The 24,986-nt window shown below is 42.4% G+C and overlaps 2 protein-coding genes across 2 annotated transcripts; both read right to left on the reverse strand.

Moving 5' to 3' along the window:
• Positions 1-153: 153 nt before the first annotated feature.
• On the reverse strand, positions 154-20,478 carry LOC146973463 (transmembrane protein 150A). The gene is made up of 8 exons (XM_085800031.1): positions 19,656-20,478; positions 18,787-19,025; positions 15,301-15,348; positions 14,539-14,625; positions 13,290-13,357; positions 8,199-8,326; positions 1,519-1,696; positions 154-754 (listed from the first exon to the last, which is right to left on the reverse strand). The coding sequence occupies exons 2-8, from the start codon at positions 18,849-18,851 to the stop codon at positions 501-503; spliced, it is 828 nt and encodes a 275-aa protein (XP_085656157.1). The 5' UTR covers positions 18,852-19,025; positions 19,656-20,478; the 3' UTR covers positions 154-500.
• A 683-nt stretch (positions 20,479-21,161) lies between these two features.
• ftr14l (finTRIM family, member 14-like) lies at positions 21,162-24,559 on the reverse strand. The gene is made up of 7 exons (XM_085800024.1): positions 23,972-24,559; positions 23,729-23,824; positions 23,382-23,615; positions 23,123-23,282; positions 22,892-23,005; positions 22,341-22,477; positions 21,162-21,984 (listed from the first exon to the last, which is right to left on the reverse strand). Exons 1-7 carry the CDS (start codon positions 24,368-24,370, stop codon positions 21,601-21,603), a joined length of 1,524 nt encoding a protein of 507 aa, XP_085656150.1. The 5' UTR covers positions 24,371-24,559; the 3' UTR covers positions 21,162-21,600.
• Positions 24,560-24,986: the final 427 nt, after the last annotated feature.

A 24,986-nucleotide genomic window follows, 5' to 3' on the forward strand; every position in this document is an offset into this window, starting at 1 on the left:
TACTGTCAGCCAGGCCGTCCAGCAGCCCTCACTGCTTTACAATGAAAGCATCACGGCAGTCACCTGAGGTGGAAAAGGCCACTTATTGAGACAGGTTGCAGGATCTCAGGGGGTGGGGGTGAGGTGAGGGGCACACACTTTTTCTTGATCTGATTTTCTTTTTTAAATGCTCTGACCTCTGATGGTCTCTGAGGACAGGGCTTAGTTGGGAGCAGATTTGGTTTCACACTTTAGTGCAACGTGCAAAATGCAAAAAAAGTTCTTTAGAGACACAAAGCTCAATACAAGCTGAGCTCTCCACAGTGGCGGCGGCAGATCTACGCCCCTGGGGCTGAAACAGTGGAATCCACTCTGCCATGAACGGCTGCTGCACTGGTCTGGTTTATTTCAAAGCTTCAGAGGAGCGTGGCTGGAAATGAATAATTAAACTCATTCTACAACCGGGCTTTTGAGAGGAATAGACGAGCCACCTTACGTGACATCAGGATGTTTCTGGCAGGCTACAGTATGGACATGTTTTCAGGCGGGTGTGGATGTGGATGTGCGTGTGCACCCAGTGCGTCCACCTTGTGTTCTCTCCCGGCGGGTCCCAGGGTCCCTCCTCTCGCCAGCACTATCATGGTGTCTCCTGACATGCTGGCGAACTCAAAGGCAAATGTCCCGTAAAACAGCATGATGATGACGCAGAACACCCATTCAAAGATGGCTGACGCATGTTGAAGGACAAAGCTCTCCTGACAGAAAAACACGCCACCTGCAAACATGGTTAAGGACCAAAACAGAAAAGCAGATTCAAGCGTGTTGCCATTATGTTTGATCTGACATTTGAATACTCTGCAAACAGCGACTGTTTTATCTGCTTTTACAAAATTCAAAACGTGTCCACGTCTTTTATTTCAAATTTGGCTTGATCATTTTTAACCTAATCTCTTTTGCATAATTTACGTAATGCTCAGATTTGAATAATGATCTTAGTTAACGTCTTCTTACGTGCAAAATTACATCCATATAACCAACGTTTGAAGTGCTAAATACCAGGCACACATTTGTTATTATCATTACTATAGATTATTTGCATTGCAAGCTGATATTAAATCGATGTGTGCCATGTTAGAGGATCGCGTTTCACTTTTCATATTGATTAGATTGTAGGGATTAAAATCGATGCATTGGTGCAATGAATGAATCGTTACACCCCTGGATGACACTGCTGCAAGTTCAGCCAGGTTAAATTTCTGCTTAATTATTTAGCATCTATCGACATGAGACTAGAGTCAATCTTATCATCCAAGTCTCAGCAAAAAAAAAGCAAATCTGAACAGTAAACAGTTTGGCAACATGACATGCTCTTTATGAATGTTTAAAGCTACTCTAGTTGTAAGAACACGCAGGATTTGTTGATGTGCTACAACTTAGAGCGGATGTCTCTGTCGTTTATCTGGCTGGCAGCGCCAAGCTCAACTCTGAAACACTTGACAGCCTCGAAGGCTGCCATCTGTCAGCGACTGGTGAGGATACTGAGCACCAAGGCTACAAAGGCCAGCAGGGTCATGCAGAGCCGGAGGTGGGCCACGTTGTACTCCCCCTGGGTCTTGGCCAGTCGGTACGTCAGCGCCGACTGCAGGCACACAAACAGCATACTGGTGGGGAAGGCGATGCCCGCTCCGACATAGTGGAGAACCTTGGCATTATCCACCTGTTCATATGAGGGGAGAGAAGGGGAGAGGAGGGGGTGTTACTTACAACAGCTTTACAGACGGCTGCAATGCTCAACAACAATAACACCAATAAATAGCCATACTGCCCATCGTCATCCCCAAACATCCTCTCTGGGACTTTCAAAATAAAAGCACCTTACACTTTTCCTTAATATATATAACATATCCAGACAGAGGCTGTAATCAAACAAAATACATTTCAACCAGCACATAAATATGAACATCTAAGACATTCCAGTGGTTAGATTAAAATGGATAAGACAAAGATAATACCCAGAATCAGCAGGTGAGCAGCTGACAGAAAAAGAAAAAGAAAAAAAAAAGCACGTGGGAAAGATCAAAAGGGGGCAACATCAGACAGCTTCTGCATCAAGCTGTTGGGTCAGATTACTCATTGTTGTGTAACACATTGTTCGAAGGCTCTTAGACTTCTTTTAGTAAGGCGCCGAGGAAGAATAAGTGAAAAGGAAAGGGTGATATGTAGGAAACGACAGCGGCAAGCAACACAACACAACGCCTCCTTTTCCCTGCTGGTCACAAGAACGATAAGAAACAATACACAAAAGAGCTGCTCAGGAGCATGTGACTGCAGCTCCCACTGCAGGACACACACACACACACACACACACAGACGCAGACACAGAGCTCAAATGTACTGATCAGAACAGATAAGACATTCAATGGAGGATTAACCAAAACTCCGGACACACCTCTGTGAACTAATTTGGACAAATGACAAAAAAAAATAGCTTTTCTTGTTAATCACTAAATAGTTAAAGTGTTAAAGTGTTGTGTTTAGAAAACAATGTCCCTCTGCTCTGCATAATTCTTAGGGATCATTAGAGCAACAGCCTAGAAGTTATTTAGTTTTGGCTTCTAAGCCATTTGTCCATTGACCCGGCTAATACATACTGAACATTCTTGTGTAGTAGGCTAATCCTTGGAGTGACAAAGTAAGATTTGCAGACAGTTCATTGTGAAAAGCATACACAGCAATACGAGTCCTTTCTCAGATCTGTCTGTGACGTCTCCAGAGCTGTGAGTGAAGATGCGGGGAGAGCACACACACGTTTTGTTTACAGTGATAATTCTCATTCAGCCTGTGCCATCCTGAGTAACATGACAAGTACAACGTGCCTTCTCCTGCACAGTCTCTAGTCTACATTGTAAATCAAAATGGCACTGTGGAGGTTGTAGTACTGTCAGTCGGTTACTCACAATGTTCAGCGATGCAAACAACCACATGCTTTAGCAGCTTTTTGTTTCAACCGACGTTGTATCCACATACATAACACAAGACCTAAAAGAGTTGATTAGTCAAGCCACGGAAAATGCAATATGCAACATATGCTATGCAAAAATTAGCTTTCGAAAATTGTGATGTGCTTTTTCCAAGCAAGTGGTTGATCAAGCATTAAAATAATCGATCATAGCAACTCAAATCCACACACATCCACAATGATCTGTACTGCTTGTGTGTGAATTATAATGTGCATCCGTGTAATGTGCAATTTGGTGTCCCAGATTCCATCACTTATAGCAACCCTTTAAAATGAATAATTTCCATAAAGGGATAGTTCAACATTTTGGCAAATTTGCCTATTGCCATAATCCCTATAGTCATAGGAGTTGGTTCATTACCTTTAATTATCGGTGCATGTTGTTTTGAGATCCACGGGGCAGAGACGTGAGCTGCTCAGTGAACACAATGGAGGTGAACAGTACTGGTCCCCTGTCCCTCATCAAACTCATCAAATACAAAATCCAACAACAGTAAAACACTCTTGTGGAGAAGTTGTGACCTGCACATTCACTATGCTATGAAATAATCATGTATAATTATGTAACATTACGACACATGAAGCAAATACTCAGAACTACTTGCCCTTTTGAAATCACTCCGCCCGGCTCCATGTCTGAAATGTATTTCTGGCTGGCTACACATTTGCCTCAAAAACAACTCTGTCTTGTAATGTTACATGAGTATTTCATAGCGTGGTGAATGTGCAGGTCACAACTTCCCCACGAGAGCGTTTTGGAGTTGTTGGATTGTGTATTTGATGTGAGTTTGATGAGGGACAGGGGACCAGTACTGTTCACCTCCATTGTGTTCGTCAAGCAGGATCACAGATCTCAAAACAATATGCACCGATAATTAAAGGTAATGAACGTCACAAACAAAGTTCAGCAATTTTGATCAACAACTTCTTAACTAATGCTTTAAGGGAAGGAATAAAATCTGGGGTTTTGTAAATGGTCAGATAATTTTCCCATAATTCCTGCACTTGAGCTGAAAAAAACATGAAAATAAGAAGCATCAGGCAAATATTTTCATATTTAAACTTATGTGCTCTAGTATTTCATCAGGATGCCAATCAAAATGTTATGAAATCTAATTAACTTCAGTTTTAATGAATGTTCTCCAGTTGGCAGCTCCAGTAAGAAACGGGGTCAAAACTTCGATAAGCCTTGGTTTACAGCTGAAACTGTTGAGGAGAGAGAATAAGCTGCAGGATAAAATATGCGTCAAATCCTCCTCCTCTTCTTATGCATGATGGTGTTTATGAATCTTATAGAAACACATGGATTCATTCCACCACACATGTCAGAAAGAAGTATTTCAGGGAAACATCTAAGAGGTATTGAAAAGATATTAAAACCATGCGGACAGTGATACATCAGTTGTTGCAAAGGGGAAAATTGGTTACGAATTAGACTAGCTAACAATATTCCTGGTTGTCATGGAAACCCGCTCAAGTTTGTTTCAAGATCCTCCCTTTATTTCATTTTCTTAAACTCGGTGGTATCCTAAAAATATGTAACAAAACTGAATTGAGAACATCTTGAGCTTGTTTGTTGAAACATTATTTCTGCATCTCATCTCAAACAGGTGAAACTGATTTTTGAAACTTTGAAAAACAGACTTGTCATCAGTGTTCATTTTTGTGTTCTCTAATATTGTTCCGTTTTTTAATTATTTAGCTCTCTGCATTGTAGATGATTTACCTTTGTCATTTTCTGTGTAATTTCTTAAAACGGTGCAAATAAAAGATCAAAATGCATTGCTGTCAAGGATCAATACGCTGCTTTCCTTCAGTGTCATTCTCAAAGGTCTCAGACATGATCTTCAGCAGCACTAGACCTCATGTAAAATGCAGCTTGATGACTAAGCAAGATCAGCCTGATAAATCAGCTCCTGCAGGCCGACGCTGACCAGCAGCACCACTGCATACATGAATAGTAATGGTGTTTCACGCAGCCCGATGGTGGAGTCAGCAGAGCTCACACTCCCCAGAGGAGAGAGAGTGTCACATAAGTAAATGTGTGTACAGTGAGCAGACTTTGGATGTGTGTCTGCCTCATTGATAAAGTGAATATTTCCGCAGTCTGCTGCATTTAAAAGCAAGTTTTTGAATGGTTATTTTTGTACAAATAGTGATCCAGGAGGTTGGAGGTGTATGCTGTGATGAAGGAGGTGTGGGCGTACATGTGAGAACAAGTCAGACCGACATCCAGCTTTCTGCCAGCTTCAGTTTTCACTTTGCTGGAAACAGAACTGAATATGATGAAGTGAAACTAGACTACGGACATCCAGTCGTTCATAACACACCTGCTGCACCGAATGCCTGCCAAGATCTGTAACTGAAGGTGTCGACATCACCACTTACTACAAAAGCACTTTAGGAGGACCTTTAGCTTGGCAACGTAAACAAAAGTGGTTGTGCACATAAAGCCTTTAATACATGTGACAACTCAGGGGCAAGGATTAAAAATTGAACAGGCATGTGTCACACCTTTTCAGCTTTTACCCTGATAAAACTAAGGGTGTAAAATGCAACACACTGCATTCATCCAATCTTATATTTTCAAAATAGGAATCCTACACAAACCAGAAGCTTCAACTTTCAGTCACAACATCCTGCATTAATTTCAACATCTCTTCTCTTCTCCTCTGAGACCAAACACACATCAGCTTATCACAGTTCACACACTGCATGTCAGGACAGAGGAAGAGTACGGCAGGCTTCAGAAAAAGTCTTGGACATAACCCAGAAAAACCACATCCCACAGGCTCCCACAACCCATCATCTCTACACCTCAGGGCATAATATTTTAATTAATGATCTTTAGAGGCGCCAATAGGCAGATGTTGTTTCCTTTTAGAGAATACAGCTTGGCAGATCCCCCCTTTTATGCTAGGTTACACTAACTGTAGCATTGTACATATAAACAGAAACAAGAGTGGTATTAGTCCTGGGAAAAAAAGGAACGAAAAAGCACATTTCCTCTATTAAATAGCAATAAAATGCCAAAAACGAAACAAAAATCATCAAATCATCATTATTTATATGGAAACGAGGCCCTGCTGAAGGTGCGTAAGTGTGCATGCGATCCATCCAACGTCTCTGACCCTCTGTCTTGTGCTCCTCTTCCTGGAGGCAGCTTTCGACCGAGCTCTGACACACTCACAGACCTCTGTGTGGCAGTGATCATCTATTTATGTGCTTCTCTGCCCAAACCATCAGACCACCTGACAGGAAAAGCCCCAGTGGCCACGCCACAGCTGCGCTGCCAAAGCCTTATGTAACACACAGCTACAAAATTAAGCAGTTGCCAGAGTACGTTTCCATGTGTTGTGTTTTTGGTGCTCGCTCTCTTTGATGTGTCGGCTTCCCTTTTGTCCTCTGATTTCCAATTTGCGTATCTGCCTGCGAATGCTGTGTCCGTATGTTTTTGAGGCTGTTATTTTGTATCGATGCTTCGTTTTGCAGGATTTTTTACTTTGTCATGTGGTTTTCATAGTTTATGCACTATCAATGACATCTCTATTTCCATCCCACTGGAATGTCCCCGACGCTAAGAGATGCGAGTCTGTGAGCGAGCTAAGGCTAAGGTCAGGCCTGTGATTGGTTAGAGACGGGGCCTCTGCTACACACCCTGTCTCTGCTCCATGCATGGCCAGACTTGATGACTCACTTCCCCCTTGGCTCTTCCCATAAAATTCCTCCTAGATCTGCAGAGCAGAGGGCCCCGGAGGAGACACGGGGAAATAGGTGAAGACGACCTTCGTGCACTCTCAGACAAACTGCCACTGCACATCTGTTCCACACACTCCGGTAGGACCGTTGCTCTTCATCACGACAGTCAACCACAGACATGGGGTTAGGCATCCCTCTCATCAGCGCAGTCCCTTACCAAGGAGAGCTGGTTATTCAGTCATCATCTTCCCACATATGTTTCCACGACAACTTGGTAAATTATATATGATAATGTCACAGGATAAATTATATATGAGAGGGAAAATCTCAGCAGATACTCATCCGAAACAAAGCAGGCCACCTTAAACCCATGAAGCCTAAAGCTGTTATAGTTTCAGCATCTGCAAGTACAGTAATCCAATAAGGCTCCAGCTGCACACAACAACTGGAGGTCCGTAATGTCCACAGTTGTCTGTGTGCACATCCGCAAGGGAGAATAATGAGGCCTAAACAAATAAACAGAAGGCTAACGAAGAGGAGAGGTTACAGGGGTTTCGGTGTAAGTCACGTGTCTTCTCCCTCTCCGGCTTTTGCGACATCTCACGTCAACACTCAAGGGTTTAACAGTGTTTTAAAAGGTGAAGGACAAAACCACAACGGCAACAAAATGCCACAGAAGTATCCAGCCTTTTATCAGAAACCAAACTGTGTTGACACCGATGACACACAGATGGAGCAAATAACGACTATAATCTTGTAACACATGTTACAGTCTGGGATAGATTAGAGGGCAAGTGAAGAGTCGCTTCTCGTAATCAACGTTTTGGATGTGGATGAAATAGACAGGTGTACAGAACGCAATGAAAATGCCAAGGATGTCTCATTAAAGCTACCCGTAACTCCGCTCCCTCTTTCTTTCTTTCTTCAAAAAAAAAAAACACACACACACACAACACACACACACGCGATCCAGGCGTCCAGCCAGGACTCCAAATATTTAAACTTGAAGAAATTCTTTCCCAAAGAACAAATATCTACGGGGCAGGAATTCAGGTTGGGTTTCTTCACTTTAACACTTCACTGTCTAAAAGACCAGTGCTTTATCTGTACAGGTAAGACACACTCTAACAAAGCTCTGTGTAGAAATACAAAGTGTGTGTGTGTTTGTGTGAGGAGAGAGGGGGTGGGGGTCATTAGAAGAAGATCAAAGCAAAAGAAGCAGAGTCACGAACACAGGCCTGAATATCTCTACCACTTTAACGTTATAATATAAATGCAGTTCAGATTACAGCTTCTTTCATGAATTTAATTGTTGCGTTAATTTTAAATAATCCTACTTATTCTGTACTTGATGAATTGCTTGTCTAAAAAATATCATAAAACTTGTCAAACATTTCACCTTTTTCACTCTTATCTCTATTTTTTCTATCATTGAATGTAAATTTTGTTCTTGTATTTCACCTCTGTTTATTTCACTGGCTCCTTCACTGTGTCTACGTACCTGGAAGTTGCCCACCATGATGAGTCCAGCAGCACAGATCCAGCCTGTGGAGAGACTCGCCGTGTTGAGAACGCAGTTTTGGTGCTTTTCGATCACATGGGCGTATCGGAGCAGCACAATCACCATAACTGCAGAGACACAAAGAGACAACAGAGACTAAAACAACTGCGTCAGTAAGACAGTGAAACGCTGAGGCGAAAGGGAGAGAGACGGCAGCCTTGAGGGTTGTACTCGGAGAAGTGGCACGCACAGCGCCTGGGTTCAATTTAATGCAAATACCCCGCACACCTCATTTAGCCAAGAAACACAAGAACTCCTTGGAAACTGATTGAGGATTACAGGAAGTCCACTCTCTCTGACTAAGAAGTGGGAATGTGAGAGGGGAGGAAATGGCGGGAAAGTGGGAACGATGCATGAGTGGGGGTTGGTCTGGAGTCTTGCATAAGATTAAAAGAAGAAGGGAAATGAAATACAGTACATGGGACAGTTGGCTGCTGATGTGCTAATGGGCTGTGACTGGGGGTATTGTTGTTGCACTGAGGAGCTGACCCCCGCTTGGTTTCTCTTTGTTAGCTCCTCATGGCCGGCGCTTGACGTAGGTTGACTGGGCTTGGTGAAAGCGGGGCACAAGGGGCTGAGAGGAGAAGAAGGGGGAGGGTGGGGGGCAAGAGAATAAGAGGGGACAACGCGCCCCTCCTGTGTTGACCTGAAACTCATACAATGTCCCAGCGACTGCACTGTTGTGTTAAGTCTGTCACCATCTTTGTGCAACAGACAGGAGAGGGAAAATGAACAATGTAAAGCTCTGTTTCCGTCAGCGTGTGGCGGCCGTCCACGCGGCATCTCGGTGACCAGACATCGTTTATAACCTGGCCACACGCTGAATATCAGTCATTATCAATCATTCATTTGTTTTTTTCATGTCCTGTCTCGAGTTCAAGTTGATATAACGAGTAGTTCCTATTTAATATCCTAATCCTCACAGCAGCATTCATATTGAGATGACTGTATTTGTGTACTGGACATTATTGTAAAATAGTGGAGGGTAAAGTGTTCAAATATGGTGTGTGATTAAGTTCCTGTTTCCTGTGGTGTTTAAGTGACATAATGACAGTGCAGCGTGGGAACATAATATTATCAGTGTCAGCAAAATGTTACTCTACAAAGTTATTTTTTTAAAGTCTAACTAAAAAGAGAAAAGCACTTTAAGTACTGTGTTACTCTGATATGTGATATAGCGATAGACGGATATGGATTTTGGGAAGTCAAGTGAAGAAAGTACCTTAACTGTAAAACGTAAATAAACCACTGAAAAACTGAAAAAAAAATGACAAACCTTTACATTTAATAATCAGTATGATCTCCTATTTGTTAATTCAACAGGAACATTGCTACACAGATACATAAGCAAAGTAACAGGGTGTCTTGCTGTAACTAATGCAACACGTATTATATAATTATGTTTTGTTTTTTTGTTTTTTTAATCTGCAGCGCTGCAGTGCTGTTGAGTGTGTTTTTGATTGTGCTGCCTTCTGTTCCCTCTTCTTGGCAAAGTGATTACAGTTACAATCATGGAAAAACAAATAGTGTCTCCAGGCTCGGAAACAATCTTGTCTTTTTTTCTTTTCTTTTCTTTTCTTTTTTTTTAAAATGGAGAACATACTGTTTTACTGAAGGGACAAGAAAGTCAACTGCAGTTTATTTAATTAGATTACAGCGTCTCTGTCTCTGCTGCAGACTGGCTGGCTGGCTGGTGAATCTTTCCTACAGTGTTTCGACAAAATGACGTTTTCATGGCAACAAATGAGCAAGTTTGGACGTGTTGACATTTACCTAAGATGATGAAAGCTTGGCTTGATGGTTCAAGACAAGGATTTTCCCCCCATTACGCTCCACAGGCAAATCCATGTTTCTTCCACATTCATTTTTTCTATGTTGTGCAGTCTACATGGACATCTGTGTGGGCCGTCCTCTGGCATATTTCTCTGAGGATGCATGCCACGCTGAACCCACTGGCTCTTACAGTATGAAGGTTACATGTTTGATGAGTAAGCAGCATAGCTGACCTACAGCTGGCCTCAGGAGGCCAAGACAAGCTGTTGTCTCACAGCTCAACAATGGAAATAAGTCCACATAAAGACAGCGTGCTTGTGTCCCAGCTTTGGACGCCTTCCAAAGAGCTGCCCTCTCTGGATCTTACTCCTTCTCTCTGAACTACAGAAGCCCAGGAGAGGAAGCAGCACGCTGGCTCTAACACTCACACAATGGTGCACACACACTAGTGTTACTCTACTGAAGTCACGTTGCAGCAACGTGGACATGCTCTAATGTATACACACAACCATAATGTTATGAGCCCAGACTTGCTGTTGCTTTCCTAGACGCGGCTGATGGCCAAAACGAGCGCACTTACGTACACAAGTGCATATTCCCACAAAAGTCACATCAGCTGCACCACACCTCACAGTTAAATAAACCCCGCTGTCTCCACAGGGGGATACGTTTCAACCCAAACACCCTGCTGCATTCTCTACCACAGGAGGTATGCAGAGAAAGAATACACGTATTGTCTTTGAAACATAGTGTGTGTACACTGGCAGAAAGGTGGGAACCAGGATAAAACGAGAGCAATAATTCTGAGGCAATATACAGTTCACCGAGTCCATGTTATCCCAGATAGGAGTGAGACTGTAGCAGGCACAATCTACAAAGTAAGACACAAATCAATAGGCTAAGAAGCTAAGAACTGATTATTTACAATACCCTGTTGTACAGCTGCATGCCAGATCAACTTAACCTACTTTTGTCGAGCCGTAATAACTTGCTTTACCTCTGGTATTAACATTGAAGACATGCTACTGTATTTGAGGATGAGGAAGAAAAGAATAAACGCTGACGATATCTGATCTGAAGATTGAAGCACTTACACCTGCACAGGTTGTAGTTAGTTGTTTGAACTGACTGTAAATTGTCTTTTCAGTGACAACATCCTATGCAAACAGATTGCATTAAGATCGACAGTTCAAACAGCTGCGATATTAACATGACTGTCATAATACTGGTGGATTGGAAATAGGTGTGTTTAAAGTCATTACATTTTGCAACAGGTCAGATTTATCCGTATCAACAATGGGCACAGTTTGGTGTCTAGTTTTATGTGATCAACAGACAAAAAATGTTCATTAATTCGTTCTCTATTTATTTTCATCTAATGTATCCGTTTATATCTGTGTTAGGGCAGCAGAAATCATTTGTGCAATTATACAATATTTTTTCCATTTAATTATTAATACATTTAGCTCAAGTTATGTGCTCAATTAAAAAAAGAAAAAAGATGTTGTCTTATTTTTAAATGCTCATCAGCCTTAAAATCCCAGTATCTATCTACACAGTTTTAATCCAGTTACACTATTTCTAGAAAGGATATATGATTCCAGTAAAACCAACATTTAGCCATAACATTTAGCTGGATTTGATTTGATGTTTAAACTGTTGTCGTGAGTGTTTGTCTACTTATACAATTAAACTGCAGACGCATTGTGCAAAGAGTAATGAGCCTGGGCAGCTGTGTGTACAAACATGGCTCGCTGGGAAGTTACAACACATCCAAACTGAGTCAGACGTGAATTGTCATCATGCGTGAGCAATGGAGTCAACAGAGGAGACAGGAAATCTGCAATATTGTTTTGTTTTTGTTGGGCTCCTAACCGTGAGATGCCACACTGTTTGGCTGTTACATTGTTTGGTTAGATAACATGACAATTTCTGAGCTGATATGTCTGAATTTCTGTCTGCATTTTTGTATCAGAGTGTGCAGCCTGCCTCTGCTTCTCATACACCTCTTCATGTATGAAAACAAAGTCAAGGCTGTGATTCAGGGCTGTTAAACAGAGCTTGAAGACATGTTGAACCCAGCCTGGTCCCTACCAGCATCTCACAAGCTCAACACTACACTGTGCAGCCTCTCTTCAAATACATAAATACATGCATGTCGCAGGCAAAAGTTGATGCTGTAAATCACATATCAACGGCCCACACAGCTTTCAGTGTTGCAAGTTATTTTTGCATTTACAAGCATCGTTATCTCATCATGTATTCCTCTCTTGCCTCCCTCTCAGATGTGTCAAGCAGAGGTTGAAAACCGCCCAATCAGACGGTCAGGCAGACAGGCCTTAAATAGCTGCTGGAAGCACGGAGAGGATCCTTATGAAAAGAATAACAAAGTAAAGAAACCTCTCTCTGGCTTTACACGCACACTGACGCCCAAACACACATATTTGCGCACGCACGCACGCACGCACACACACACACACATACACACACACACACACTGAACATGTCTCAGGCACAGCTGGGAAACATTAACTACATCAGGGTAGTCAGAGGCACGAGTTAACACAGGGAACAGCACGTGTAGACTCACAAAAAAAACACACAGACTTGCACACAGAAGCACTTTCTTTTTTATATTAAATATATACTGTATACACTGCATGTTCTCCTGGTTCAACCTCCCCTCCGATTCATTTGACCACATGAGTTCTTCACTCTTTCATGGTTTGTGCAGTTCTAGAGCAACAAAACTCACATTACATAAGCAAAACAGCACAGGACAAATACATCTGGTACCTAACGCAAAGTGAAAGGATCTCTGATCTCAATTTTTTATATAAAGTATTTTGTATACTATGTAGAATTAAACAATTGGTTGATCAACAGAACATGCATCATCAGCATTTTTTTTTTTCAAATAATATTTTCCAGGGAAAAAATGGGCTGTTGGTGGATACAGCTTTGAAATGAGAACATTTGCTGGTTTTAGTTGACAGTGACCTCAATATTTTGGGGGGTTTTGGACTATAAGTAAAACCAATGCAATGAAAATCAATATTATGTTATATTTTATAGCAAAAGTAATCAAAATCATCGGATAAATGATACTCGTGATTTGAACCTCTAATAATGTGGCTAAATAACTCGCAGCGTAAACTATCTGTGATGGTGACAATGAAAGGGAAGTTGGTCATCACTGATTGCAACATTGTGTGTGTGCGTTTGTGTGTGTGTGCGTGTGTGTGTGTGATGCCTTACCCATGAATGAGCCTGTGCTGCAGATAAGGCTGAAGAAGCAGCTCTCAGGGGGAAGAGTCCCACATTTACTGCAAGAAAGCATATGCAGAAATGAAATCAGAGAAACACACACACTGCACGCAGCAACAGTTTCTCGAATTCCCCTCATGTATTGCGCACTGGGAAAACATATTTACACTCATGCAACGAAGGAATGGGTGGGGCTGGGGGGTGCCGTTCGGTGTGGGAGGGTGGTACAGCCACGCTTTCCCTCACTTCCCATCATGAAGCCTTTGACTTTTCACCTATTGCCTCTCTTTGAGGAATGGGAAACGCTTGTAGGAGGGGAGGGCTGGAGACAGTCAACACAAGCTGTCTGTGCAGCGCACCAGCTGCCTACAAAGTCTTCTCAGCTGACTGAAGTCACACGCACACACACACTCTTCAGGACATAGATGAAAACGTAAAAATTCAGTCGACTGATACTTGCACTTTGTGATACTATTGATATATTTAGTCATTTTAATGGAATGTGGTGGAGTTTTAGTCACATGGCATCATTAAATTTCAGTCAGTTATTCACTGATTACAACACTGTGAGTAATCTGGCTGGAAGAGATGGGTTTCTTCCACACTGACCACTTCAGCAGCAGCACTCTGCGTTAGGAAACACTACGTCTGCAACATTTAGACACGTCCTTCTGTTAATCTTTACTTGGACATATAGTTGTCATGCTCATTAAACTGTATCTGTATTTACATAGTAGTATACGCTGGGATTTATTTACATTTTTGAAAAGATTTTCTCTGGATTGGCTCTACAAACCACTGTATTTACTCTACAACTGGCCTTTGATGTGGGACAAAAAGCTAAACAGAACGGCGGGAGTGTCTTTCCTCCCATCTGAGCCAGCTCCTCTGAGTATGTGTGTTTACAAGGTCAGGAGCAGACCCACGATTTGCCTGTGAACTGCCACGGTGGCAGCAGGATACTTCAGCCCCAAGTTATTTTCAGAGTGCACACACACACACACAGAGTCACACAGAGTCACACAGAGTCACACAGAGTCACACACTCAGGAGAACTGTCTCCTTGAAGCTCCCCTTACTTTTTAGCAACAATGTGCCGACAGGGGTCACCTAAAACAATGGGGCAGTTGTTCCTGTTTTTAACCACCAGTCAGAAAGTGCAAACAAAGAGACAGAAAAAGAGACAGAGGGACAGACAGAGCAGAGGAAGGGTCGGGCTCAGGGCGGGAGTCTCACTGACCTGATGAGAGGTACATTGTCTAGTGTGCAGCACAAGGTTGGCCCGGTCTGCAAATACAGCTCCTCTTCACATGACTGGTTGTACAACCTGGAGCATCGAACATGCACGCACACGCACGCACACACACAAAAACAAGGTAATGCAAAGTTCAGCATTAAAAATAAAACAAACATGGTGAACAATCACATCATAACCACCGGCCAAAATTAGATTCAAAACCAAAACAAATGCACAGTATTTATATGTGGAGTAAATATTTAAGTTGTGATGTAATGATTTCCTTCACAATGTTTAGATCAGGACAGTAAACGTAACTACGTTTTTTTTTTTGTTCCAGTGCCATGATGGATAGTGGAGTCACTACCAGGCTTTCTTTTGTTTTTAGGGATGGTGAGTCAAAGTAGCCGAGAACCACTGTGTCATCACATAGTAGCTCTGCTGGTAGATTAACCACAGCTTGTCCGAAACAAACCCACAGTCGGCCACTCAGTGCCACAACGCACACGTCAAATCTCAGTTCAGATCTGTGCTCATTAACTCCACCTTATTCTTGTTGTTTTATGAACTGGCTTAGGCATGTTGGTGAAACGTTTCTAATACCGTTAATCAACTCATCAACAGAGGTAATAGCTTCCTGTAAGCCGTAAAGCTTGGGAAACATACGGGTAATGACTGTGAGGTAAGGTATGGTTCTTTGGAGTATACAGGGATCAGCAGAGGTGTGATGACATGTGTAGCCACAAGACATATTAAGCAACATACCAGTTATCCACAGGGCAGACATGCTGGTTGTACACAGCCATGGCGTACCTAAAAGAATAAAAAAAAAGAAGAAGCATGATTAGCCACAATGCAAACAAACTGCAAATGAACTAGTGTGAAAACGTATTTAATAACTTGTTCTAATGTTGAAGTGACTCAGCTGAAAACAACTGATGTTTAAATCTACGAAATAATAGCCTGTGAACATTAACGAGACGGTGGCTGGAAGATAAATATAATAATTTGTATTAGGTATAATTGTGCTTTTATATTGTAAAACCAATAGGAATGATTACACGTGATCATTTCTCTGGCCATATTTCTGGATGGACATCTAAGAGCGGGGAGGAGGGGAGGGGGCTCAGGAAGGAAAAGCAACAGTTGTATTATTCCCTCTTCATTCACACGGACACACAAACACACACACAGTGATCAAAGTGATATATTTCACTGCAGGAAAACGACGACGGGAAGACAAAACAGACACAGCGGCCCTCGTTTATCAAACGTGCGTAGGATCTGGTGTAAATTCTGGTGAACAGCAACAACATGAGGTATACTGCATCAATATGATCTACGTATTAGTAATTATCTGACACAGCCACTGATTCAGATTTACATACACCAGGTCAGACCATGGCGTGAGACTTTTGCATACGTTACGTTCACGTTCTGATCGATAAATGCCAATCCTTGTGTCAGTTTTAGCGAACATGCATTTTTTAGGGTCTCGGCACGTTTGATAAATGAGGGCCAAAGAGAGAAAGAGAGAGAGATGAGTCAGACGCACAGACTGTGAAGCAGTTTGAGAGCAGCCATAGTTCAGGAGGAGGTTAAGTACCAATTAAGAATATTTCCAAGGCTGATAGTATCATAGTCACAAACCAGCCTTCGAAGAGCAGAGACATATTATTCAGAAACACACACACACACTCACACCTGCTAATAACCAATTTGTGGTATGACTTAGCGGAAGCAAAAGGTGAGACAAAGTGAGTGACATCAAACAAGTCTACAAAAAGACAAAATGTCAAGTCATTAACCGTCATCGTCATCATCAGTTATTATCATGTCTTCCATTAATCCCGATTACAAACAATCCAAAAGGACAAACGGGTGTGTGACTGTGACTCAGCTTTCCAAACTTCACGCACTGTTTCTCTCCAACCGTTTTTATATACGTATGTGATTGGTTATCTATTGAATGACGGTTGGTTGGTTACTGGTTCGACATTTGGCTTTTGTGAGTCACTGTGTGAAACTCATACCAGCCAGACGAGTTGTCTGTAAAGGGCACTGCTGTGTTGCATAATTCGCTGAGAAAACGCACTGGCATGAGTGGAACATGGCCGTCAGGTAGAAGCTGTCAGAGCTCCACCTCCGAGCCCGTTTACAACAGCACAATGACACCAACTTGGCAAAAAACAATGGAAGCATGCATACAAAGAGCAGTGATTTACCCCGGGACTTCATTAGAAAGAATATAGGAGAGGAAACTAGAGCCAGATGAAGTTGTTACATTTTCCACGTTGAGGCGTGTTTTTATATATTTGGTCAGTTTCCAAAGCGAAAATAGTAGCACTGTGGTTCTGGGAAGCGTCTAAATAAAATGGTCTTTCTAACTGTATGTGAAACTACACTGGTTCATTCTCTGCTCAGAGGAGGCTGAGTAATAATAGGTTTGTTTACATAATTAGACCTCTATCAAAGCACTGCAGTGGTTGTAAACTATAATTGCATGCCTTGCAGCAATATATAGGTGGAACAGACCATATTTTCTCTATTTAGGATTCAACAAAGAGCATTTAGGAAAGTCTTTCATGGGAGACAAAACTGTGAAAAAGTGGTGCAAAAATAACATATGAAAAAAAAAAACAGGAAAGGGTGTGATGTAGAGACTGTGAATGGATTTTAAGACTAGGCTATATTATGGTGTCACGTTGCCTGTCTGGCTGGCTGCTGTAAAGTCGAATGCACTGATGAATTTAAAACGTAAAGCAAAATATACTCAGGATGATTTAATTCTAAACAATGAGAAGTGGTCCTGACAGACACAGTACAGCCGCACTGAAACTCAAACACTTTCCTTAACGTCATAGAAGATCAGCCAAGACTCCTGGGTGGGCACGACCCTGAGCCTTCTTCTGGCTTCACACAGACCTATTCGCACTCTGGGTATGGCCACCAGATGCTGAGTCAAAATTCTGCTTACACCCTCCAATAACCCCCCTAGACTATTTACCTTACTCCCACCCAGTCACCCATGGTGAAAGAGAGAGTTGCGCAACATGTCACATCCTCTGACATTCCACCGGTCCGGAAAAAGACCCTCGACTGCTCTTAGAAACAAGGCACCCTTGTCAAGGTAACGGGAAGGAAGCTGGTTTTAAGGGGACTCAAAGTCAGCAGCGTTTGGCGTCTTAACTCGGATCAACTTTCTACCTCAGAAACAAATGCCAATGCAGGGATGAAACGTGCAATGTTAGCAGTAGCACTGATTTAACCTGCATGTTCTCCAACTCAGTATAGGTCTACAGCAAAAGGCTTTTCTGCAAACACCTGAACACACACCCCTGACTGGACTGTGCAAAGCAGCCATGCTCACGCAAACAGTGATCGCTGTTGCAAGGTGTCACTTCTGGCATCAGATTAGACTGCTTACTCCCCACGCAGCTCATCGTAGATGTAACACACAGCCTAAATACAGGACCACGACGGTCTGGAATTGGGCCATCTGTCTCTCTCTCCCCTTGGGGTTTACATTCCTCCTCCCAGAGTAATAACAGAGCAGAGAGGAGAGCTGTCAGCCCAGACACAACCAGGAGGCGCTCACTCTTTTCTCTGCCGTGCATCTGCTCGGATAGTGTGCTGCAGTCAGATAATTAAGCTACACTGCGAACCTGCACGTCTCACTTTTTAAGAGAGAGGTGATAATCCCAGATCCTTCCTGGAGAGAATTAATCCACATGCAATTGCCATGGCTCCCAGGAATTCAGGGTAAATATGCAGTGTTGCTCGCCTGGAAGCAAAAGAGGCTGAGATATCAAAAGGTTTGTGTGTGAGTATACACAACAGTTGTAATAGAAAAAAAGTAGACACAGATGTAAAACATCCAGACATGCTGGATTCTTTTTTCTCTCCATTGTATGCATGACAATTGTGAAATTACTGTGAATGGTCACTGGTTATAGCGGAAGAAAAAGATGTATGGGAGATCATCTATTATGTTTCTAATAAGTAATAAAATGGTTTGTATAGTGCTACTGTTGTAGTGGGGCTAATTAGCTTTATTACACTATTACATATGGATGCATTGTTAACATACACCATGTTAATACAGATAATGTGTAGAAAAAGAGGAAGAATGCAATGTGAAATAAATCAGATGGTTACAAGGTGTTTTCTTTGTGCCTGGTAGTATGTGGGGTTAAAAGCTAAGAATGCAAAATATATATATATATAAATATGAACAGGTCAAACACTTACACAACCCATATCCCAGTGATGGTCAGAGCTGGGAGGCTCACAGGCAGTATCATCCACAGAGACATCTTCCAGCACCTTGAACAGTCTCTTTCTTCTTTTTCCTCTTCGGCCAGCCGAGCGATATCTGCTCAAGTAGTACTAACATTTAACTGAGTGTGACTGACATCTGCATTGATTCATGTTCTTGAAGGTGGAGGGGTGGTAGATGAGACGCTGTCAGGACAGACTCGTCCTTTCGGCTGGTGAAAGAGAAGAGAAGGGAAGTGATTTAGTTCAGGATCATTCATTGACTAATCAGAGAGTAATAGTCAGAGTAGGACTTTGTAGTAGAAATGCAATTGATTGTTGGCAACACAGGTTATTTTTTTACTGAATCTGCCAGGCGTCAAATTAGTTAAAATTTGTGTCTGATGTATTCAAACTGTCCAAACCCCAAAACATTCACTTTATTATCAAATCTGGTGCAAAAGAAGAAGAAAAAAACTTTAAAAATGTCACATTTGAGAAACTGAAAGCAGATGTTGTTGGCTTGACTTAAATATTTGATCATCAAATAATCTGATGTTATGTACAAAAACATCATTTAACACATCCCTTCAATATAATGCTGATCTGCCTGTCATGATTCATGATGCTCTGGACTGATGAACTAATAATCTGGTCTGAAAATCAACAGTTATGAACCTTAGCTAACTCTCCCAAACAGCTGATTTAACAGGGCTGATGCCTCGATGATAATAATAGTAATAACAGACACATCACAGATCAATCAGTGTTTTCTGTAGTCGTGTTAGAGCAGCTGCTCGCCCTCTTATTTGCAGCTACAGACACCGAGCATCAGGACTAAAACACTGCAGCTTGTGTCTCACCTTGTGTCTCCGTGTTAGCTTCCAAGTTTTCCTGTTTTTTGGGGGAAAAAATTGCACGCACGCCGACCTGTCCTCCACACCTTTGCTGATCCCGGATCACTCCACTCCACGCTGGACTCCCGGGACACGGAGCAGCTTTTCTTTCACTGTCGTATCAGATCCTTATCTTGTATGCACCGACCTCCCGGTGGTCGTTTTCTCCTTGAATCGGCGTGCAGAGGGGGAGGCTCGCGCTCACATGCAGTCAGTCCCGATGCATCGTCGCCACGAGACACTCCGGAGAATCCAGCTGTTTGGCTCCGCCCCCTCCCCCCCCAAAAAAAAACCTGTAGTAGCGGAGTGCGTTGCATTTATGTACAGACGCACAGCGGAGGAAGTGTCGGCGGGGTTTAAACTTAGAGCACAATAACTAATAATAACCTAAAGGTTCTTTATGTGTGTGTGGTAGGTTTCAGGATAAATAATGAAACTGTCATCTGTCCTAGAGTTTAACAAGCACTGCTACACACTCCAAAACACAAGTTACCGCTCAACATCAACACTGTAAAGGAAAAGTTTCGGGTATTTTAGCGTAAAAAAAGACTCTGGCAGACTTTAAACTTGTGGCCTAGCTGATTTTTAGGCAAAACATGTGATCGCCATAAGAGGGAGGAGGATGTCCAAAATTCATTATCAGCGTTTTGGCTTATCAGAAAGCGCTTCCGGGGTGTGTGGTACAAATAACCAAGCACTTCCATTTCATTGTGGTTTTCTTCCCCCAGTTGGTCACGGTCCCTCGCTTTCTACTCTCCGTGTAAAGTCACGCGACTCAGCCAACGAATACAACCGTGCAGCAATTTGATACAGACTCTATAAATAATGGAAAACTAAATGAATGCAGGAATATTCATACTCTCTCTCTCTCTCTCTCTCTCTCTCTCTCTCTCTCTCTCTCTCTCTCTCTCTCGTGTGTGTGTGTGTGTGTGTGTGTGTGTGTGTGTGTGTGTGTGTGTGTGATGCAGAAGCCAGTGTTGCTGCTGCCCTCTGGAGGTTTAACTTCTAATCTCTCCTGTATCTGGAGGAGGGATTTAGGACTAATGCTTAGTAAAGATAAAATCAACATATCAATCAGTGACAGTAGCTATGAAGTGTCAGGAGAGCCAGTATCTCTGTGGTCTCATCATTTGCGAGGAAGTAAGAACTTTAGAAACTTCCAAACAATCATTGTCTGCAGAAGATTTATTTGTGAACTTAATGGAAAATCTGTACAAAACACAATAAACTCAACGTATCAACTGATGAACATTTTCAGGTGTATTAAGAAAGCAGTGACCGTTTACTTAAAATGAGAAAGAAAGAAAAAAGCAAATAAAAACAAACTTTCAATCACATGCTTTTTGACAGCCTCCATATGTTGGGATCCTGGATACTTAGTAGCTAGCCTATTGCTATTTCCCTCCCTTGTTCTTTCCTGGTCTTCATTCCTCTTGGCTCAGGAAGTAGCTACATTGGTTTTCCCAAATGTATTGTACACATGGAGGTTAGATAACTGTCAGACTGACATCAGTGTGAACAACAACAGCAGCTCCAGCTCCTGTAATGTTGTAGTGTTTCCAACAAGGTCAATAGCTGTCTTGAACATATCCATATGTATAAGTGGCAAAGATGATCTATAACAACATGGTGGTTTCAAAAACTCTGATGTAGGCTAATACCACAAACAGCATCTAATTTACCTATATTAAAAATACAAATATATGTATAAATGGACCTGGAGTCTAATAAAAGTCTATAACAAAACAGAGAAATGGAAAAGTGAAAATAAGATAAAGTCATGATCATAAGTCATTGTATGCTCTTGATTGACCCAAAACAACAAGTAATGACCAACAGAAGAACAACTGGACTTTTAGCAAAAGGTGAAACTAATCAGGGTTGTCAACTTGTTGGCATCACGGCGACTCTCCTACAGTCTTATCCTGCTTCCGAAGCCCCACACACTGAATGCGGGGTAGAGGGGCTCTGTGAATGTGGTCTGGACTCGGTGCAGAAGCTGCATGCCATCAGAGACATTGTAAAATGCAAGTGTTCCCGCTGCATGATCCACGTAGACGCCAATACGGGATGACACTAGAGCTGGAAGGTCTATGCTCTTATTATTGTGCACAAAGGAGAATTTGGAGTCAGAGCAGTACAGACTCCAGGACTTGTTGTTCCAGCCCAGACTGCATTCATTCCCGTTGCCCTTACGGCGGATTCCTCTGTAGGTAACGGCCACGTCAATCTCTGTCCCCTTCCAATCCACCTCCCAGTAACAACGAGTCCCACTCAGGCTCTCCTTGCACAGCACCTGGGTTTGAATGGACGAAATGAGACAATGAGTTGCTTTATGCATGGTTTAGAGGAGAGTTTACAAGAAGAATCACTCTCACTGTAATTGTAAAGATGACTTCTAAAACCAAACCCTGTATTCTGAGAACAAAGAGAGTGCTAAAAAAAATTCAGACTTTTCCTAAATAAGTCATAAAAACTTGAACTGCCTCAGGAGATCTATTTCAAGAGCAGGTTCCCTGACAGCATAAGTCTATTTCCATAATTCATCATATAGCTACTCCCCTCTGGCTCTATGCCAGTCGCACTAGATCAGTTTCTCTCCTCTTTTAAGGCACAAAATGACATCTTGGAGCTGGTAGGCTATATTCTCACCTGCTGCCAGTGGTCATATCGGTCCGGGTGGTCGGGGTAGTTCTTGGGCTCACTCTTCATTGTGGCTGTTCGGTTGCCCTCAGAGAGATGAAGGCTGGGGTGAACGCTGTTAACATCCAGAATCGGCTGGCAGGAGTCTAAAACAATATGACACAATGTAATTAACGATCATGTTTGTGTTGTTACCTAGTTTGAGATTAGAGGACCCTATAAACTTACAGTGTGACAGTCTAACAAAAATCTCTTTCTTCATGTCGATGCATAATTAATACATACTTAAATAATTGAGATTCTCACGTTCAGGAATAACAAAGTTATCCCAGTAAAGCTTTGGTTGGTAACCTCCCAGGCAGGTGGAGCAAAAGCAGGAACACCTGTGTTTGTTTAAGTAATACTGAACTGTAAGTCTGCTCTCTTACATTTCACCAAACCTGTTTTGCAAGCGGCATACCTTCCATGACACAAGTTTCAGCCGTTTCACCACATGGTGTGGTCAATCCTTTGTTTGGGATTGAGGTCTTACATGTGCAGAGAGAAACTACATGACTCACATTTCATGAAATCCTCTCTTGTCCTCGGTTCTTCTCTTGACTTTGGCGATTCCCTCAAACTTGACTCTCTTCTTGGTTTTGTCTCACCTTCTTGTGTGATGTAGACTTCCTTCACTAGGAAGAGAAGGATGAAAAACAAATGATAAGACCCAAGAGAAAGTAGCTAATAGAGGACTTAAAAATAGCCATCTTGATGCTACATCAAGACTTGATACTACAAGACTTGCCCACCTGCTCCTGAGATTTTGCCCATTTCAGTCTTGCTGACTTCTTCTACTTGGAGTTTCATTGAAGCGATGGCTCTCTTGGTCGCGTCAAAGGAGTAATGTGGAGCAACAGTGACGTTGTTGAGGTCTTCGTATCCTGAGGGGCCTGACAGAGACTGCCAGCTCTGGTAAAATAAAATATATAAACAGGCAGAAGTGAAAGATGAGAGAGGAGACACGTCTAAAAGTAAAAAAATTCAAAAGGCCCCTGCCTTTAGCCTCACCTGTAGAAAGTGTATGTGATCATCAGTGTGTGAAAGCTTCTCCAGGTCGTTGTGTCTCTTCCTCAGCAGTGTGATCTCCTCCTCTAAGCGGTTCAGCAGTGTCTCGCCCCGCATCACAGTGTTTCTTTCGTGGCTGCGGATCATCTCCTTGACTTCATTGTACTTCCTCTCTATGGAAAGCAGCAGCTCAGTGAAGATCCGCTCGTTGTCCTCCATCGCCGTTTGAGCAGAGTGCTGACGAGTGACACAAGAAAGAGAGGGAGAAATGGAGAGTGGTTATTCTTACAAAGCAAAGCCTAATGGGTTGTTTTATAACAGTGTGACAAGAGTTGCTTTTCTTTACTTACTTTAACTGATTCCACTGCTTGTCTGAGATCCTGCCACTTCTTAAGCCTCTGGTCGATTCTTTGTTGAGATTTGTGCAGTGTGGTACCAAGCTGTTTCTGCAGAGGGAATAGCATTAAAGTTGTCATCATCACAGTATGACAACACTGATGAGGGGTTTGTTGTGCTCATGCCGGCCTTGAACGTTAACAAATCACTCATTGACTATCTTCACCGGTATATAATGTCAGATTTTTACCACTCACTTGTTTCTCTGTCCTCTCTGTTCCAGCTGGGACGATGTCGTGGCCTTTGTGTTCATCCATCATGCAGAGGACGCACACTGAAGTCTCGTCAGTGCGACAAAAAGCCTCCAGCAGCTTGTCGTGCTGTGCACACATCTTCTCTCTCATCTCACCTGTGGCTTTGACCAGTTTATGCTTCATCAGAGCAGGATATTCATAGTGAGTCTGGATGTGAGTCTCACAGTAGTTTGCCAGGCACACCAAGCAGGACTTCTCAGCCTTCTGCTTCCTCGATGTGCAGAAGTCACAAAGGACTTCCCCATGCTTAGCCTGGACCCTGGGCTGGCTACGACTGGCGGAGCGACGAGATTTCTCCAAACTGCTGTATCTGTCTAAATCCAGAGTGCTGTTGTGGGACATTTTTCTTTCAAGATATATCCAGTTGTTGTTATAAATAGATGAAAAAAAAAATCCACTCAGCAGCCAATGTGCTAAACTCTTCGTAAAATATCTTGAGATCTGCAGGCGTAATAAGACTCAAAAACAGACGAGCACAACAAAGAGAAATTGAGTTCCTGAAGTGAACAGCTTCAGTGAAACTGAGTGACTGACACTGTGCGAGACAGAATGTGAGCTATGTACTCAACTCTCATGGTAAAACCAGTATTCCTGGTTGGGTGTTTAATATTCAGGGACTGGGTGTTACTGGAACAGAGAGGACTGAGACTAAGGAGAGGAAAAGTTGAAACTATCAAAAATACAAATGAGAGGCCTTGTTCATGTACAAATCTGGAGGTCATGATGACATAAAGGAAAATATGAAAACATTTATAGTAGCCTACTTGATCAAAGATACTCTATGGCACTATCTGTAAAACAATAGACCACCATGACAGGATTTTTCACCCAGAAAATGACTTCACTTTACTTTTTGCATATTTGTGTTATTTTTCAGACTTTCACTAATGATATGTACAGGATTCATTGCCAACACCTACAGGACATTCAGTACAGTGGCAAACAGCATCATCTTGTG

This window comes from Trachurus japonicus, chromosome 15, assembly GCF_045865225.1.
Source record: "Trachurus japonicus isolate A0001 chromosome 15, Traja_1.0".
Classification (NCBI taxonomy): Eukaryota; Metazoa; Chordata; class Actinopteri; order Carangiformes; family Carangidae; genus Trachurus; species Trachurus japonicus.